The sequence below is a fragment of the Rattus rattus genome, chromosome 2 (genome assembly GCF_011064425.1).
Source record: "Rattus rattus isolate New Zealand chromosome 2, Rrattus_CSIRO_v1, whole genome shotgun sequence".
Taxonomy (NCBI): domain Eukaryota; kingdom Metazoa; phylum Chordata; class Mammalia; order Rodentia; family Muridae; genus Rattus; species Rattus rattus.
Window position 1 is genome coordinate 152,848,700 of NC_046155.1, and position 20,323 is coordinate 152,869,022.

The following is a 20,323-nucleotide window of genomic DNA, read 5'->3' on the forward strand; positions in this document are numbered from 1 at the left end:
CAAATTATGACTTCATAAGACTAAAATCGAGGTGTCGGGTGGGCCAGAAGTTGTGTAGAGGCTCTGGGGAAGGCTGTGGTCCTGTGTTCCCTTGGCTCAGCCACCAGCTTGAGTCCCACCAGACTACAGGAGTGAGATCACGCTCTCTGCTGTCAGCCTGTGGTCATTCACAGCCTGTCCTTTCAACATTGACCCCTGATGCTGGGCAGTGGAGTTATAAAAAAAAAAACCAACACAATGATATAAGGCTAAGTACGTTTATGATTTTTGCGTTGGTCCACACTGAGAAAAACAAATATCACATGTTTTCTGTCGCAGTTGGAATCTAGATTTAAAAAGAAAGTCGAAAGAGTAGAAGGGTTAGTTGGGAAGAGGAAGGGGATTGGCAGGTGGTAGGGATGGAGATCAGATGATACGCACATGTGCATGCATGAGTGGTAATGTCAAGGTTTTGTACAACTACCGGGCACTGGTTTAAATTACAAAATACTAGCTCATGATGATTTCTTTTGCTCACGACCTTGTGGCTGGAGGTTAGGGGCAATCGCATTGAAGGAGAAGAAGGGGAAATGAGCCTTATCCCAAGGGGAGAGGAAAGGTGTTCTGTAGAGGAACCTGTAGAATAGAAGGTGTCTGTGCAGACGTCATGGAGGATGCAGTCTGCCGTACTTGCTATTCAGGAACTCGCTGTGACATGGATGTGTCATCAGTCAGGAAGAAGGCATTCTGCATGTCGTTGATGTGTAGCCAAGAATAGAACCCAACAGTCTACAACTTTGTTTTGAACTGGGAAAGTTGAAAAGTCACCTCACTCGACCAGGAAGGGGCCTGTGAGGATCACTTGGCCAGGAGCTATCCTGCAGGCAGCGGTGGGTCTGGGGGGTGACATATTTGTCTGCTGACTTGTGGGCTGTGCCCAGATAGAACTCAGTCAGGCTGGGTCACTTCACTTTTAATCTCGGAAAGAATGTAACTTTAGGGTCTGGCCTTAGCAATGGAGTCTATTTTATTTTAATTAAAAAGACAAAGTGCTGGCTGGAGATACAAGATAGCAGGTCTAGAACTTGCCTAATATGCAAAAGACCCTGGGCTCTTACCTGCACTACAGGCCTGGGGGTACGTGCCCAGCACTTAGAAGGTTGGACAGGAGGACCAGGAGTTCAAGGTCATAAGGTCATCCTTAGTGACATGGTAAGTTTAAGGGCAGCCTGAGATACAGAAGACCATGTTGGGTCAGGGTGGGGTGGGGAGGAGTCAAAGTATTGTTTTCTCACCATGAGGATCCTGAGGGTGTTACATGTCACAGACCCTCTTGGGTAGGGTCACATTCAGGTGTCTTGCTCCTGACTGCCAGTGACCCAACTGAGCTCAGCTTAGGCATCTGCAGCAAAAGCGAAGACTCTTTAGCCTTGTGCACAAATGGTCCATCCTGCAGCTGTTACCTGTGTGCACAAATGGTTCATCCTGTGGTCCTCATGGAGGGAATTGAGATAGGAAGGAAATGTGCTGCCAGCTCCCGGACCCTACCAACCCACTTTCTAAGTGCCTCCACCCTGTGAGGCCATCCAGGGGCTTTCCCTCAGGTCTTGTGAGATCTTCCCGCCATGTCTATCTTAGCCACTGAATCTGAGGGGGTCACCTGGATCCACCCACTATTTATAGAAACCGTAAAGAGTGAGGCAGCCTCAGAGGTAAACTCAGTGTGTCCTGTTAGCATCTGGGGTGAGTGGTATACAGATGGCAGACATCTGATTAGGACCTACTGTGCGCTGGGCACTGTGCAAAGCTCCGTAGACGGAGATGAGCAAGGCCCAGCGGCAGTAACAGTCGCTTCTAAGGTGGTGTGGCCACTTCTTAGCTGTGTGCTTCTAGTCAGGGTGTTCATCCTGTTTTTCAATTAATCTGTAAAGCAAAGCTCTAACAAGTTAATTTAGACCACGTACCTAGAACAGAGCCTAGTTAACTAAAGTCAGTGCCCTCTTCCCGTGTATGCCCCCTCTTTCCCCTGCCCAGGATTATAGCAAGATGAGGACACAGTCCAAATTGGTACGCAGGGGCAGGGTGGTGGGATGCTGTTCATGAAATTAGCACGCAAGTGTTTGTGGATGATTCTGCTGAACAGAGAGGCTGGAGCGCTGTGTCCAACACTCAAGAGCCTCAGTAGGGATTTGGGCTTGAGCAGTGGAACACAAAATTACCCATGTGGACTTTCAAAAGAGCATTTTTGGTAGAGGAGGGAGAGGTTGGGTGAAGCAGAGGACCCAGAATTCCAGGTGGGAGTTAAGGCCAAAGCCCCATACGGTTACCACCTCTCTGACTATGTGCAGGCTGAGGGAAAGATTCAGTTCTGCATCTGGCCCACACTGACCTGTAGGATTGTTGTCGGTAGAATGTTGCGTTGAGCCCTAATTTGTCCCGTGTAGCCATAAACCTTGATATCCTGATATCATGTTCAACCTCTGACCTCAGATCCATCCAGACAGCTACACACACGGCATCGAGTAGGAGCTGGGTGGACACCCGTGGCCTCTCCCCAGAGGCCTGTAGAATAGAGAGTTGCCTCACGGGATGGACAAGCCGCTGAAGAGAGGCCCAGTATTTAAAGTCGCAGCGATGAAAACTGCGTTGTTATGGATTGCGTAGAAAGGCCGGCCATCCAGGAAGCTGAGATGTCTACTGACGTGCTTCCGCTGGGCCGGAGTCTCTGGCGAACGCGATCTCATTTAATCTTTGCGGTCTGGTCAGGTAAATATCACTATGCCCTTTTTACAGGGAAGAGGCTCAGGAATTTACAGGTCCCATATCAGGGTCAGACAGCTTACATAGAATTGTCAGCCTGTGGGCCACACTATGTGTCCCTGAGCCTCCGTGTACAAAGTAAACATCATAATGAGACAAACCCAAAGGATGATTTCTGCCTCAGAGGAGATGTTCTACAGATGACAGAGAGAAGGTGGCACACGGAGAGGAAGGAGGGACGTGTTCCTTGGGCTGGGCGTTGGTGTTGCTATGAGCCGACCAGCAATCCCCACTCAGCCCTCATGTTCCCTTACTGACCTAAAGCGTTTCACAGAACATCGTCACTAGACAGGCCACTTTGTAACCATTGCTAAGCGAGGTAAAAGATGAGACCTTCTATAATTTTGTTTGAACACAGACGAAACATGGCCATTCTCCTTGGTTGTTAGTATGACCCATTTTCAAGTAAGATATATAGAAGTAAATAAATATGCAAAAGTAAATTGGGGGCCCGGATAAGCAAAATACCAGCTTTTCCATATGTTTTAAGTCATCACCAGATTCTTCACGCCCTAATGCAGTAGGAACGCTATGTGAATTTTGCTCATATAGTTCACCACATGCCTACTCATGTGTTTCCTTTAAGTCCTGTTTGTTTTGTGTATGGGTGTGACCCTGGAGCTTGCTGTGAACAGGCTAGCTGGTCGTTCAGTGAACCCCGGGACTCTTACATGTCTGGCTCCTTTCCCCTCAGTGCTGGGTACAGTTGCCTACCAGTCCGCCCGCCCTTAACATACGTGCCGAGACACATACGTGCTGAAGCCCAGGATCTCATGCTTGCAGCAGGCATCCTACCCACTGAGCCAGCTGCTTGGTCACGTCTGTGTCTCTCCCGGTCAGTGTCCCTATGCCTCTGTGGACGGCCTTCATGGTTCCCCAGTTGTCTCAGTAATATCTTTACCGGCTGCCTTTCTCTGTCATCCAGGTCACAATCCTTGGTCATGTTTGCATTTGGTTTCTTGGCCTTCTTTAATCCAGGACAGCTTTACCTTGTCTTCCATGGCTGTGGTGTTTTAGGCACACAAGGCAGTTCCGTAGCCACGTATTATGTCCCTCAATTGCTTTTACTCGATTTTTCCTCCTAATTAGATTTCACCTCTGCCCTCTTGGCAGTGGTACTAAATAAACGATGTCGTGCCTGCCTTTAATACATCCTCAGAGGGGAATCTGATTTGAGTTTACCCATTATTAGTGTGGTTCACTCATGTCCTCAAGTGAGGTGCTGTCCACCCCCTTTTCTGGGGACCCACCATCTTTCCCCTGTGGGACTGAACAGTGATCTGTGAGGAGATGGCCGGTGCTGTGTAAGTTGGCCAACTCTTCCTGGACTTTTGCTCACCAGTTTTAAGGTGAATTGACAATTCATCCCTGCGTTCTCTGTTATTGTAATGGTTGTAAAACTTTTCTAAATCAATTGTTCCTTTTATGTTTATTATTTATGACCCCCTTGTATAAGGAATAGAGTTCCCTGCTTCTGTATTTATTACCCAGTATGTATTCACGGACTTTTGTTTCACTCAGTGAATGTTGTGTTTATTCCTCTTAATGTCCAAATTCTCCCTGGCCCCGGCTGGTAGGAACCCCTGTAAGGTGGTTCCTGTGTAGTCTTGACATCCCCATCCCTCTGACTTTATAAGACCCCTGCGTCACCTCATTTCTTGGCACAATGATTGCTCTTTTCAGTTGTTCTTTCCTTGTCCTGACCCTGGAGTCTGCCATTTCCTCAGGGAATCTGATTTCTCTTAGTGAAAAAGCATTTAGGATCTGAGATCTGTAGGCTAAGGGAACTCATCGATGCTGGGGGGCAGGGCTCACCAATTCTAGGCACTGCCCTCTTGGCAGTGATACTAAATAAATGATGTTGTGCCTGCCTTTAATACATCCTCAGAGGGGACTCTGATTGGATTGGCTTAAGCAGCCTACATGTGTAGGGATGGAACTGTAATTTCCCATCATGGCTTGACCTTTGGTCTGGTGTGCAGGGCTACTCTTGGCTTCCCTAGTTCCATGTTTGTGTTTCCTCCATCGACAGTGGAACTCTGGTTTCCAGCAACATTGATATATTTTCCATCTGCACACTCCAACAGTGTGTGCGAAATACCTTTAGAACCCACATATAGGGTCCATAGGGTACATATGTGGGTTCTAAAGGTATACCCTATGGAAGCAAAGGACCTACTATATAGTTTAAGATGTTTTTTGTAGTTCTTTTTAAAAAAATTTTCCTGGGTTTTTGTTGTTGTTGTTTATTTGTTTGCTATTTTTAGTTTTTTAAGAACAAAGGCAATTACTGTCATTTGGGATTACTTTAGATTATAATTCCAGAAAACAGATGCACACAGACTTAAAAATCTATTTCCACTTGTTTTTAACCAGAGCATACTGAGTCAGAGTCCCGTGCCTAAAGGCCGCTAGGATTAGCTGCCCCCTCTACCTCTAAACAGTTATATTTGTATTTGAAGTAAGGTTTGCCTATTTTTATGTTTATATTTTATATTTAGCTTATATAAATTTATGGTTTTCTATGTTTGGCTTCTTTTAATATTATTCTTGATAGTCTCTGAATATCAGTAGTTTCCCCCTGCTCTATGAAGTATGTGAGTTAGTTTTCTGTTGCTGTGGTAAAATACCATGACATGACAACTTATAGAAGAATAGTCTATTTATGTAAACAGTTCCAGAGGGTTGAGAGTCATGGGGGCTGGAGAGATGGCTCAGTGGTTTAGAGCACCGGTCTTCCAGAGAACCCGGTTCAATTCCCAGTACCCACATAACAGCTCACATCTATCTGTAACTCCAATTCCAGTGACTCCAACTTTCTCACACAAATGCATACACACAGGCAAAACCAATCCATATAGAAAAAAGTGTCAGTCATAGCAGAGAGACATGGCAGCAAGCGGCAGGCACGGCGGCAGGAAGAAGAAGCATGAACAGGCTTACATCTCGAGCTGCAAGCAGGAACCAGAGAGAAGGAACAGTCTTCTAGCTCTCAAAGCCCGCCTATAATGGTGTATTTTCTATAAGGCCACACCTCTGAAACCTTCCGAACAGCACTATCAATGTGGGACGCATAGGGTGTCCTGTTGAAGCTAGAACCACCTGCTTTCTCATGAGTACTGGGCGCTGAACGCTGAGCTTGCTGCGTACAAGGCAAGCACCATACCCCTGAGCCTCACACCGAACCACTGCATGAACCATGGTTTTTCTCTGTTACACCGATGTCAAATCTTTCTTTAAAATTTGTAACTTTGATGCACAGGAACCCGGGCCTTGCTCTATTACATAGCCCTGGTTTTATTCTTATAAGTAATACACTGTGAACACTCTCACACATGCCTTTTGATGAAAACAAGCACGTGTCAGTTAGGAGCACTTGTATGTTCTGGTAAATGTATGTTATGTATACATACACAGGTTTTTAGCTTTAGAAGATATTGCCAGACAGGTTTCCAGAGAAGCTATGGGATTTCACCCCTGATGACAGTGTGAGACTTCAACTCACTTTACCAGCACTTGGTCTTATTACTCTTTTAAATTGTTTTGTTGTTTGTTGTTGTTTTAGTAATAATGGTGATAGTAGTAGTAGTAGTAGTAGTAGTAGTAGTAGTAGTAGTTGTTGTTGTTGTTGTTGTTGTTTGAGACAGGGTTTCTCTGTGTTTAACAGTACTGGTTGTCCTGGACTCGATTTGTAGACCGGGCTGGCCTTGAACTCACAGACATCCACCTGCCTGCCCCTGCCTCCTGAGTACTGGGGTCAAAGGTGTATGTTACTATGCCCGGCAGTCGTTCTCACTCTCATCTGTTGTGGAGAACTAGAGCAAGGGTTAAACTTTCTTGAGAAGTATGATGTACAGCAATGGTGCTCAACCTGTGAGTTGTGACCCCTTCGAGGGTCGAATGTCCTTTCCTCGAGGGTCACCAAAGAGCATTACAAAACAGTTATTTTCATTCTGATTCATAACAGTAGCAAAGTCACAGTTGCGAAGTAGCAATGGAATAATTTTATGGTTGGGGGCCGCTGCGACATGAGGAACTGTGTTAAAGGTCACGGCATCGGGAAGGTTGGGGACCGCGGCTCTGTACTACTTGCCTGTCCCAAATTTGTTCGTTGCTTTGAGTTTAACCAACAGACTGCCCTCTGCACACAGCGCCATGCTGTCCCAAGGGTACGATGACACACCTTTACTCGGTCTAGATGTATTGTTATATTAGGCTCCTCCAATCCGCAAGGATCAGAGATACTCATATCTAAGGATTGTGGTGGACTTGGGTATAGAGGGGAGAGCAGGTGAGGTGAATGTCTTACGAGAGAGCAACAGAAAAGTCATTTGGGACCAAAGGCAGCTCAGAGGCTCAGCCATTGGCCCTCAGACATAATGTTTACACTGTGGTGCTTCGTAGATAATGTATGTCTCAGGAGCGTACCTTTAGAAGGAAGAGAATGGAATGAAGGGTAAGGTTGTTTTTTTCTATAGAAGGCAATGTGCTTGTGTGGGGCAGTCAGGAAGTGTTTAGGATGTGTGAGGTGTGTCTGTCTACCATTTTCAGAGAGGCAAAGGGGGTTTGCCTGTCAGCATGTGGCCAGGGAGCTAGAATGCCAGGTTTCAAATCCAGCTTTTCTCATTCCTGCCCCAAAAACCACTTTTCTGCCACTCCCACACTGAGTCCAGAGAGTATTGGAGGTTCAAGGAGATTTGACAAAAGCAAATTATAGCTGAGGCAGGAAGGGAGAGGAGCCGGGCCTCCCAGGAACTGAGATGGTCCACCGGACAGTGTGTTTTGGGCTAGGTCTTGGTGTGTGTTCCTTGGATCGGAGTATGGTACAGACACAGGGAAGGGACTTGTCTTGTTGAGCTAGGGCCACAGGAAAGGGGAGACCAAGTGTGGGGACAAGGTGGAAGACTTTATTACCATGACAATGTAGAACTTAAAAAGGGAGAGGGAAGAAGCAATAGAGTCATGTGGGGGGTCTTAAAAGAGCCTGGGCTGGGATGGAGAGGACTGAACAGCACCCTGGCCACTTTGAGACTCCCCGAGCAGCACAGTTAGTGGACTAAGAGTCTAGATGCAAGGCAGAGCCTCACTGTCCCAGGAAAGTGTCTTGAGACAATCAGCTCTCCCGTGCATGACCCTGGCTGTCCTGTTGGCCACCCCTACAGAGCCCTGGTGCTATCCTTTGGTGAACTGGTTCCTCAAGTAGTCAATGATAGATGGGTGGGCATATATTGTTCTGTCATGGCAGCCAAGTCTGGAGGAGTGGCCTGTTGGGGGAGGAGCTTCAGTGCTGCTCACAGGACAGCTAGTGCTTGGTGTGGATAAGTAGGAGCTTACACAGGGAGCCTTGCTGTGAGGACACATGCTCTGAACCTTACCCTGTTAGCTACACACTTATGACTGAAGTCCGTGTGTGTGCTGGAGTAAAACTTGGCAGTATTGCCTTGGACGTTAATGCTCCACCCTGGAGAATTACTAACCCTAGTCCCTAAGCTACAAAAGGCACGGTGGGCTTCTTTTAAAACTTGAGATGTCATCTCTCAGTCCCTATGAATGTTCCAGTTCAGCTACATTTGGGCTCCCGGAGAGGACCGTGCAAATGTGTTGAACCTGCAGGAGGAGGAGCCATCGAGAGTCACATCTGAGATGCCTCAGTGAGTCTAAGAGAGGTCTTCAAAGGAGGAGTAGCTGCCACTCTCTTCAGCCAGCTAGAGCTGGGGGTGGGGAGGACGAGGTGGAGGGATGAAGTCCTGAGCCTGCAGCTGGCCAGGGCTCCCCCACGTTCCTGTGCTCACTTTGAACCCACTACTGGTAGTGCCCACCCGCTTGTGTGTTGGCAGGTTCAGTCCCAGGGTCTTGAACCTTGAGAGGCAAGTGCTCTATCTGTAAGCCATATCTCCAGCCCCTAGTTTACATTTCTTTAGGGATGCCACCCTAAAGACTGTGCCCATACATGCTTGGGACTGTTCTGTGCTGACGTCCCCCCCCCCTGCTCCTGTTATCATGGTATTGCCTCTCACTCCATGTCCTGCACTTGGGCTATGGACAGAGACACTAGGCAGGCAGGCAGTTGGATGATGGAGGGACTGAGGTAGGAAACACAGAGTGCCCAGGTGGAGCAGAAGGCTGGGGTTGGAGGTTGATGTTTGAACAGTTCTCTGTGGCTTACCTAGGAAATTCCAGTCAAGGAGAATAGAGCCTGAAATTACATGATGTCCTTAGAGAAAATACGCATCATGATTGGAAAAGAGAATACATTATTTGCGGTTGAGAGTTTTGGGGAGGTAAATATGGACCAACTCACCCTGGCCTTCTTAAGTCATGCTTTGTAATTTAGACCTCACCCTCCCAATAGAGTGGAAGGGGAGTTGAGGAGGGTTTGCAGCAGGAGTCAGATTTGCGTATAAGAAAGGAGGGCCATTTCATCTGTCCTACAGCACTAATGTAAAGCAGACAAGACACACTGTCATCTTTTAGTATCTGAGAACATTCAGGTCCTGGAGGTTAGAAGTCTTGCCGAAGTTCTCAGGCACCAGAAAGTAGAGGGCCCAGTAGTGACCCGGCTTCCTGGCTTGGGATCTTTCTCCTGGCACATAGCCATTTTTAACAGTCTTCTACAAAACCGCCTGCTGCTGGGCAGTGGGGAGGAGCTGGCAGGAGTTAGGAAGCAAATGGCCATTGATACGATATCACTGACGGAGTGCAGCGCTGGGAGCTGTGGCGTGTGGTGGTTGGGGTCCCCACCTAAGCCAGAGCACAGAGAGGGAGAAGCCATGCCACAGGGCACTCCATGCTCCCAGCTCAGCACTGGCATGACAAAGCCTGTCCTTCCCTGTCTTACTCATGAACACAGAGCCGCAGCGACAGTGGGGAGCGAGCATCTGTCAGTGGCTGGCCGCAAGCCTGATCCTTAATGCTTGTCGACCCCAAGTCCCCGATCAGGGAGAACCTCAACCCCTCGACAAAAGTCCTTTGCCTCTCTGTATGTTTCTTAAGTCGAAGAGGTTTGTTTGTTTGTTTGAGGCGACATGAAGCAGAGGTAAAGGATAGTGGCTTGTAAATCAGACAAACCCGATTTCACTTCTGCTGCCGCCGCCTTCTGTGGAAGCCACTGAATATGTATGAGTCTGGAGCTCCTCATCTCCAAAATGAGCAAAGCTAAACATACCTGGAGAGATGTCTGCAACGATTAAAATGTGCCAGTGTTTCAGAAGCGCCTTGGAGCACAGCCTGGCACGCGCGAGTCCTCGGGTTATGGTGGTTTTAATTATTGTTCTTATCACTGTCACCACACCACTACTGCTGTCACCACAGTGAAAGAATGTTCTGGAAATAAAGACTGGTGGGAACAAAAATGCCTACTCGAGTTGCTACCAGGATGTGTGAGATTGCCCTGATAATTTATTTCTGTTACCTTTGGAGCCCCTCCCCCTTCTAAACATATAAATTTTATAGTCAGTGGCTTTTTTTTTCTATGTGGAGAGAACTGCATTATAATTTTTTTCTTATTTTTAACGGATCTCCCTCCCATTATAAGAATTAGTGTGTAAGACTGAGAGAGAGAGAGAGAGAGAGAGAGAGAGAGAGAGAGAGAGAGAGAGAGAGAGAGAGAAAGTGCAGACAGGCGGTGTCAGCATTCTGTTGTCTCTCAGTCATTTTTATTCATGTTTTATTACAGAGTGGATAATGTATTATGGATACAACTTTTATGTTTTTTTTTTTCAGTTCAGATGATATTTGGGATATTTTCTTAGTGTAAGCATCATTTTCCTAGGCTGCTTAATAGTCCATCAAATAGCTCTACCATCATTTACATACGTATTTGCCTCCTGCTAGACATCCATGTTGTTTCCCTGTTCATCAGTCTAAGCTGCTCCCTGTGACAAACAGACTTGGGAGCCAGCCTCAGTACAGCCAGGAAGTTCATGGTGAACTCCCATCATGCCTCTCTGGTCCGCAGGGAGTTACCATAGGACAGTGACAAACCTCCTCAAGCTCAGAGACAGTCTAGAGCAACTTACCAAGAGGGCTTCTTGGCCACACTCGCCCGGAGTCCATGCATAGACCCCTCTCCCAGGTGGACTGTGGCCCAGGGAATCCCATCTTTGTGCAGGGCAAGGCTTAGGAGCCCAGGCTGCCCTTCTCACCTCCAGCCTGCCTTGCTGAAATGCTTTGAGCCCTTCCTGCCATCAGAACTTTCATTTCCACCAGGGCATTTCCACCACCTTGTCAGGGTATGAGGGCCACAGTGGCACTAGTCTTTTTAAATGTGTTAGATTTAAAGGTTCTTTATAGGTTCTTTGCCTATAGGTATATGTGTGCCCAGTGCCCATGGAAGCCGAAAGGAAGGGCAATCGGTTCCTAGAACTGGAACCACAGATAACTGTGAGCCACCATGTGGTGCTGGGAAGTGAACCCAGGTCTTCTGGAAGAGTAACCAGTGCTCTTAACCACTGAGACATTTCTCTAATCTCTCCAGTCTTTTTTTTTTTAAATAAATATCTGTTTTATATACATACACATACGTGTGTGCATGTGTGTGTGTGTGTGTGTGTGTGTGTGTGTGTGTGTGTGTGTGATGTACAACATGAAGTTTTAAAGTAAGTACACATTGTAGAATGGCCAGGTCAAGCTAATTTATGTATCATCTCACATCTGTCATTTTTGTGTTAAAAAAGCTTAAAATATACTCTGCAATTTTCCTTTTTCATTTGTGTGCATGTGTGTGTAAATTCATGTTTGCATGTATGTGGGCACACATATATGTGTGCACATGTGAAGCCCTGAGGTTAATGTTAACAGTTTTCCCCCATTGTTCTCGCACCGTATTCACTGAGGCAGAATCTCTCAATCCAGCTTGTTCTGGGGATCCGTTGTCTCCATCTGCTGAGACTGGAATCCCAGGTGGGCTACCGTGCCCACCCTGGGTTAGCATGGGTTCTGGGGATCTGAACTCCAGTTCGTGCTTACACACCATGTCTCTTAACTTCTGCTACTCAGAGGTTCTTATGAATACAACACACTGTTAGTAATCAGTCATGTGGGCCGTAACATGGATGAACCCAAGGAGCATTCTGTTAGATAAGCCAGGTACAGACAGGCTAGATGATCTTGCTCTCATGGGATCATTCCCATATTCATGAAAGTTCTCACATTGACTTGCCCTGGAACCCAGGACAAATCATTTCCTCTTTCTCTGTCCTGGTAACATAGCCGACACCCATATCAATGTCCAGAATAGCTACTCCTTTTCTTCGGCTTGGGATTAAAATGAGTGCCCTAATGCTGGTCACACATGCTTCTCCAGAGCCTAAAAAGCTTCTTCATCAGCATTTAGGGAGCCACCTCTGCCTTTCCATCCCGCCACTTCCTCCTGACAGCTGGTAGAGACTAAAGGGGTAGACGAACTCACCAGTGTTGGAAATTCTGGGTTCCAACCCTGACGACCCACCGCCCTCTCTCTCTCTGAGACTTACTTCCTTCGTGCACTTGGCATTATGATTCATTTGTCTGTGAGATGTTAACTGAGCCCCAGGCTCTGTACATTTCACCAGTGCAATACAGAGGTGAGGCTCACTGTGTGCGTCTAGCAGAGACCAGAAATACTGAAAGGCAAGGTGCCTGCTGCAATGTGGTGCCTGCGGTGCCGGATCCGGATAGACAGAACGATTCTGACCAGGCAGAATGACATCAGTGCCCAAGCCAGCCTAAAGGAGTTTAGCCAAGGAGTTCAGTGGGTGCTCTGAGGTAAAAAAAAAAAAAAAGAGCCTTTTATGTAGGCGGTAAGGAGAGGCCACTCTGGGTGGACAGACAAGCATGTACGTACTTGAGCACACAGTGCATTCCGAGGCCACGGGCATCTGGGCTGGAAGGAGGAAGGGACACAGATCAGGAACATCCCTTCCCCTGACTCCTTGGCTCCTTTTATCACTGAATGTGGTGGTCATTTTAGTCCAGTATTTGAAAGCTGTTATCTTTATTACTATATCTTTCGGTTCTCTTAAAATGATGTGTACATTATAGAGAATTTTAGAATGTTTTGAGTGTGGCAGCATACTCCTGAAATCTTATCATTCGGGAGTTAGAGGCAGGGAAGTGGGAGTTTAAGGCCAGTTATAGTTCCACGAGACTCTGTCTATGGTTTTGTATGTGTGGGGTGCTAGAGAGATGGTTTGATGATTAAGAACCCTGACAGAGGACCCAGGCTCAATTCCACCACCCACACAGTAGCTCCCGACTGTCTGAAACTCATCCCCGGGAGATCAGCGCCCTCTTCTGTCCTCTGTGGGTACTGCATGCACAGGGTGCATAGGCTCACACGCAGATAAAAAACCCTACACAAAATACAGTGCAAAAAAAAAAATTAAAAAGAAAACGAATTTAAAAATTAAAGTAAAAAAAGAAGAAAGTTTGAAAAATAAAAAGTAAAAAGAAGAGATCACTGGCAGTCTAACTGGCTAAAGACAGCTTTAACATCTTGGTGCATTTCCATGCAATGTTTTCTCACACTGACTTTTTATGTAGCTGTGAATGTTACAATTATAATTTTAACCTTTGTGTACGATGCTCCTTTCTACATCTTTCTAATGGTTGCCAAAAAATGGATGTGCATGTCATTATAAAATGACCGTGACCACTAGCTGAGACGTGTATACATTTTTTCTAATGCATATATTTTCTTTACAGGTTTCTTGTGGCTCAGAGCACAATTTGGCGGTAATTAGTAAGTACCTTTTACACCGATAACAGTTGATTGTGAAGCCCAGGTGATATAATTGGAGAAGACCCTTTGGGGAGCCAGGCTTGGTGGTGTGCATGGGTACCCAGCCTCCCAGCCTCCCACAGGTTCCAGGCTGTCTGGGATATATAGTGAGAGAGAGGGTCGGGGAGAGGGGGAGTTGGGGGAGATTTGGGAGACATTGTTTTGGTGACAGATCACTTAGTAGAAGCCCGTTTTCTGACCACTGAAGCCTGTTTCACTGAGTAACTTCTGAAATTGCCTGAGCTTGCTCCTGCCTCAGAAAATCATATTTAATGACCTAATTCACAGGCTCTGGCATCATGGGTAGGGAGACATAACACTGAGGAGTGAGCTGGATACTTCTGACTCTCTGGACAAACCCATTCTAGAATGTTCTTTCCTCTTTGTCTGTCTCTGTGTTTGAAAAGCACAGGGCTTGGTTCTCAGTCCTTGCTGCCTGGTGTATACCTGAACCAGGGAGCTCCCAGTCAGGCACAAACCTGGTTCATTAAAGCGTCCTCTTCTCTGGCCTTGGATAACACAAGTTCATGACTGCACCCGTGAGCTTTTCGCTCAGGAAAGCTGTCTGTTACTCTCCCTGGTAGAATCGGGCTGAACATGACTCCAAGTGTACATGTGTGTAAAGGATGTATACAAGTGAGAAATATATTGGCAACAGCTCATACAAGTTATTTAAAAATACAGTTCTTTGGTAGACACTAACTTTTACTATTAAAGGACAAAGCGGACTTGTGTACTAATGAGATGTACGTGTGTGTTTCTTTTGACACACAGAGTTAAATCTCGATTGAGTATTTGATATGGTAGAGCATGGGACATGCTCAAAGCTGTCGGGGCTCAGAGCACTTCACATAAGCACCCAGTACAAGACAGCGGGATGTTTAAGACCATTTCAAAAATTGTTGGACATTCTATCCTAAGCATAAGCCAAAATTCGTTTAATGATGTTTAAAAATGTTTTTAGTTGTTGTTGCTGTGGTGTGTGTGTGTGTGTGTGTGTGTGTGTGTGTGTGTGTGTGTGTGTGTGTGTGTGTGTGTGTGTGTGTGTGTGTGTGTGTGTGTGTGTGTGTGTGTGTGTCTGTGTGTGTGTGTGTGTGTGTGTGTGTGTGTGTGTGTGTGTGTGTGTGTGTGTGTGTGTCTGTGTGTGTGTGTGTGTGTGTGTGTGTGTATGGTGTGTGTGTGTATGGTGTGTGTGTGTGTGTGGTGTGTGTGTGTGTGTGTGTGTCTCTGTGTGTGTGTGTGTGTGTGTGTCTGTGTGTGTGTGTGTGTGTGTGTGTGTGTGTCTGTGTGTGTGTATGGTGTGTGTGTGTGTGTGTGTGTGGTGTGTGTGTGTGTGTGTGTGGTGTGTGTGTGTGTGTGTGTGTCATGTGTGTGTGTGTGTGTGTGTGTGTGTGTGTGTGTTGTGTGTGTGTGTGTGTGTGTGTGTGTGTGTGTGTGCATGTGTGTGTGTATGGTGTGTGTGTGTGTATGGTGTGTGTGTGTGTGTGTGTGTGTGTGTGTGTGTGTGTGTGTGTGTCTCTGTGTGTGTGTCTGTGTGTGGGTGTGTGTGTCTGTGTGTCTGTGTGTGTGTGTGTGTGTGTGTGTGTGTGTGTGTGTGTGTGTGTGTGTGTGTGTGTGTGTGTGTGTGTGTGTGTGTGTGTGTGTAGGCACACATGACACTTGTTTCGGGGATCAAAACTTGGGCCTTCGGGTTTGGTGGCAAGTGCTTTTACTCACTGAGCCCTCTGTCCCGCTCTGTTTAACGACTTTAAAACGAAACACTCTAGTCGAGCACACTCCAGAGATAACATGGCTTTGATCCTACTGAGGCACAATAGGGCAACGTGGACAACATCTTTGTCCTTATAATTCAACCATCACGCTTCTAGAGCAGAAACTAATTTGTGTCTCGGGGAGTCTGAGCCTCGGTGTTCTGGGCAGTGTTTGTTGTGTGTTCAGAATCAAAGCTGCAGTGAAGTCACATGACACAACATGGGCGTCACGTGATATAACATGGGCGAGCGTTGCCAACAACACCCCAGCTCCGTTACATGTTTGCTTTTGAAATGATTTGTTATTGTTGTGTGTTCAGAAGCCTTTTACTCCTGCCAAATCTTTCACAACCCCCACATTTAGGCTGTCACCACAGTTTCAGAAGCTGGGCGTCACAGACTGCAGTGTTTGTGGCGAGGGGCCAGAGTTCAGAGCAGGCTTCTGTAGTAGCGCAGACTCAGATGAGGTGCTTAACCCCTCATCATTAAAATAGAGGTGGCAACAGTCCCCAGCGCACAGTGTTGGTGTGATGCGGTGTGGACCGCTCCCGCAGAAGACCCCAGTTTGGTTCCCAGCAGTCGTGTCCAGCAGCAACCACTCGAACACCTCCAGGCGTTGCAATGCCCTCTTTTGACCTCCATGGACACTGCTCACTTGTACAAACACATCTGCAGATAATTAAAACTGAAAGTAAAATAGTTTTTAAAAAAAATTTTTTTTTTAAAGAAATGTTGGTTGCTGTCATTTGACGTGATTCGTTCTCTGGGTGGCCTTTCTTTGGCTTTAGTTCTCCCACCTGTGAAGTGGAAGGCTGTGTTCTAGTACTCATTACCGCTTACCCCTGCCTGCCTCCTGACAGTGGTCTGTTCCATTCCCTGTGTCTTAGCCCGGACTCCTGGCTTCTGGGGGGGAAGCACTCTGTGTCCCCTCATCTTTCTTGCCTATGCACAGCACCGTGGGTAGCACCTGACTCGGAGAGCCATAGCACTCCTGTCTAAGCCTGACTGACAGCTGCCTAGGGTCGGAGTGGTCTGGGGCACTGTTTGCTGGCCCCAGTGTCGTGTGCACAGGGTTGAGAACCAAGGACCCCAGGGAGGGGAAGCTGCAGGCAGCAGTGGGGACGGGAAGAGCTGGAGCCAGAGAGGGAGCTAGAATGCGTATGAGCAAACCTGCCCGCCTTGCAGCAGGAGTGAGCATTTTGCACAGGAACTGCTGTGGTCTGGCTGTAATTAAGATGAGCTAATGAGAGACTCTCAGGCTGTCCTTTAGAGAGACTCTGTTGCTGCTGCCATCGCTGGATGGAAGAAGTCAGTTACCCCTGGGACCAGCATGGACACAAAGGTTGAAGGGAATCTCTATACATGAAGTGCACAGCTCAGCCACAAGAGAGAGCCCAGGCTAGCAGAGCAGGAAGGTGACCAGCAGAGGCAGCCTGGGACCCAGGAAGAGCAGAGCCAGGAGGTAGACTGCTGCAATTCAAACCGGCCCCATCTGTGTGTGAACTCCATTTCCCTCCTCATCCATACAATGGGGTCATAATCCTAAACGCAGGGCACATGTTATATTTCTTTGTTTCCTATTTACCTCGGCATGGAAAGTAGTAGAGAATTGTTCTAGTGAGGTATTTCTTTGTTGAGAGAGTGACATGAAGATATTTCGGGAAAGAGGTGTGCCAGTGTTATCCGGATGAGGCTGTGAGAGTCAGTGGAGGGAACCGGACAAGACATGGTGCTGGGGACAGAGCTCAGAGGTAGATCCCCTGCCTCATGTGCATGAGGTGCAGGACTTGATCCCCAGATTCATATACAATAGAATATAAATATGAGTAAATAAATAATTAAGCTGGATGTGGTGGTACATACCTGTAATCCCAGCATGTGGGAACCTGAGACAGTGAGACCACTGTAAGTTAGAGACCAGCTTGGTTTGCATAGCAATGACCAAAACTGACCAGGGCTATAGAGTGAGACCCTGTAACACCCCACTAAAAATAAAGGAAACAACAACAAAAAAGCAAGTATAATTTTAAATTATTCATTCATTTATTATGTGCATGCATGTGGACTTTTGTAACTTTATATACACCATGGGCATGAAGGAGCCAAAAGGTCAGAGGGCATCAGAATCCCCGAGGCTCCCAGTGTGGGCGCCAGTTGTGTGTGAGCTCAGGTCCTCTCTAGCCCCACAAATGCAATTTTTATTTTGTCCTTACTGCCCAGGGCCTGTGTGTTGAACAGAGAGCCCAGAATGAGGACAGGTAGGTCTACAGTATTCTCAGATGTCCACCTGCCTGGGAGCTGAGAATCAGAGGTGCTCTGGAGTAACAGTCCTCAAAGGGAGCCCTGCAGAGTGTGTGCTTTGCAGGCGAAGTAACAAGACGCTGCTGCCTGTTCACCCTGGCAGGAGGCTGGCAAGACATGCTGGAGAGGAGCCCTAGCAGCCCGAGTGCCTGCCGCCCACTCCCCAGCTCCACTGTCATTGCAGGATCAGATTCCTGCCTTCAGTCCACCCGGAGCCCAGCATCAGTGCCTGACACTATATTCCCTACATGATAGACTTGCAGTACCTCCAGAGTAGGCTGGAATGGAATAAAAAGAAGCCAGTCTTTGCTCATGGACAGGAGCCTTAATGGCTATCGAGTATGTACCAGACTACACAGCCTGGGGAGAGAAGTGAGGCAGGGAAGGGTGAGGGGACGGCGTGGGGATTTACTCTGTCTTGGGGGAGCGAACACAACTCTACACAAGGTACGTGTGTTCTAACCACTGTGCACAAATGAGACTCAGAGGCGAGATGGGTTAAACGGGTTGCTCATAGAAGGGCGGGGTTATAACTGACTATAAGGGAGACCCAGGCTCCCTGAGAGCCAGAGTGACCAAAGAAAAATGTGTCTTCATCCTGGATGTCTGTGTCCTGGACAAACGCCGCATGTAGCCCCGAGGCCAGGGTAAGATGAATCCTGCCCCTGTTTGGGATCTGGACATCTCAGCAGCCCTGGGGATGGTGCCGGTCCAGGTTTGTTCTGAGTCAGAATTCTGCTACCCACTTCCCAGAAAGGGACCCAGTCCCTGCCCGTGCAGCCCTGGGTGAGCCTCTTGGGCCTCACTTTCACCTTCCTCCAGAAAGAAGAATTCTGTGGTGACTTTATCGGCATCTAGGTTTCTGTCCTCCTTTGGCAGTTCGGATGAGTTCTTCCCTTAGTTTCCCAATTAAGTCATTCTTGGCATGGCTAGTGCTTGCCACCAGGCCCCTGCGGTGAGGCAGGATGGCAGGTGGTGTGAGTTCCTGCCTGGGAGGGACGGCCTGATCTAGCCCTGCGGGTGCTTAGATGACAGCTAGGGAGAGAGACGAGTCCATTGGCTGTAACTGGGCTGCCCACTCAACCTCCTGCTTCCTGTAGCTACCCTGCCCCGCTGAGTAACCTTGCCAACATGGCGCCCACCCCAGACGCGGGTCTTCCTGAGTGGTGTAGGCATGCCAAGGTCCTGCTCTGGGTCTGCACACTCACCTGGTTTATTAGTCATCCTTTTCCATTTCTTTTCATCCAGGATTTCCCTCCGTAGACATTGTTGGCAGAGATGAGCGAGGTCACATGACCGAGCTGATCAGGAGACCCTTGCTCCATTTGTTCTAGGAACTTTTCTTCTTTCTACTTGACAAAGGCAACCTGAGGAAAGCAGAGTTGACTTGGCTCACCGTTCCATCGTGGCAGGAAGGGGTGGCAGCCAGAAAAGACGGCAGCTGCTCCCTTCGTGCATAGGAAGCAAAGACCACCCAACCCTTGGGCTCGGTTCTTCTTCCTTTCATTATGTCTGAGACCTCAGCCCTGGAAATGGCACCACCCACTTCTAGGGTGAGTGTTCCCACCTCAATTAACCTAATCTAGACCGTCCCTCATTGAAACTCCCAGACATTTGTTTCCATGGTGACTCTAAATTCCATCAAGTTGACAGTCAAGAGCAGCCATCTTATCTTGTGTTTGTTGGCAAGCCAGCCTTGTCTATTCAGTGGCCTCCAGGGCAGTGGCAGACATTGTTGAGGGGGGTGGACAACTCCTGGGGATTGATATTTGAAGCCGTCTTCGGCCTTTACACATATGTGCACCCAGAGGAGCACATGCATATGTAATACATAAAAAAAAGAAGTGGGGCGGGCGGGCGGGCAGGAGGAGCTGGCTACATTGCCTTTCTCCACACTCCACTCAGACATTACTGGTGATGGCATTCTGAAGTGCAAGGCCTGCCAGACAGCCTTTGTTAAATACTTGTATATTGGCCAGAAGCATGGCCCCCACTTTCCCTAGCAAAGCCGTTTCTTGACCCAACTTGAAATGACGGTCTATGCATCACTTTACTGGTGCTTTCCAGCTGGCGACCCTGGAACCTTTGTTAGATGCATGGTGGAGCATTTGACCTTGGCCTGACACCCATCAAACAGGGCCCTGTCAGAATTTAATAGAGAAAAAAGTGTAATGGAGAAAAATTACATTTTTATTTTTATTTTATGGCACTAGCAATGATACCTTTGAACCCCAGGGCTTTGGAGAGTGCTTGGAGGCCTGTTCAAGCTTGCGTGCCCCTCTGCGGAGTGTGATAGGCAGGCTGTAAATGTCTTCTCCGTTGATGCATTTTATCTTTGTTGCTAAGTGATGAGTCTGTACTGCCATTGACATTGCTATGTCACCGTGGGAAAGGACACAGCCCAGAAGCTCAGTTATACAAAAGTTTATTTTTAATTTTGCAATGTATTACCAACTTCACCTCTAAAGGATGATACTATTTTTCTATTCCAACCAGCAATATGCAACAGTGCCCGTCCCCCCCTTTTTTGTAGTGTCTCTAATAGACGGTTGTAAAGGTTTGGAGTTTTGTGAGTCTGATGTGACAGTTGAACAAATATTCAAGGCAGCTTTTAAATTAATCAGTGTTTTGTTTTGAGACAGAGTTTCTCTACATAGCCCTGGCTGTTCTGGAACTCACTGCATAGACCAGGCTGGCGTTGAACTCGCAGAGA

General features: G+C 47.5%; 1 protein-coding gene across 1 annotated transcript in view; it reads left to right on the plus strand.

Annotated features, from left to right (window-relative positions):
- Positions 1-20,323, plus strand: part of Sergef (secretion regulating guanine nucleotide exchange factor) — a 197,114-nt gene that overhangs the window by 116,204 nt on the left and 60,587 nt on the right. The window contains 1 exon segment of the mRNA XM_032893580.1: positions 13,483-13,519. Within this exon segment, the coding sequence (XP_032749471.1) occupies positions 13,483-13,519 (37 nt within the window).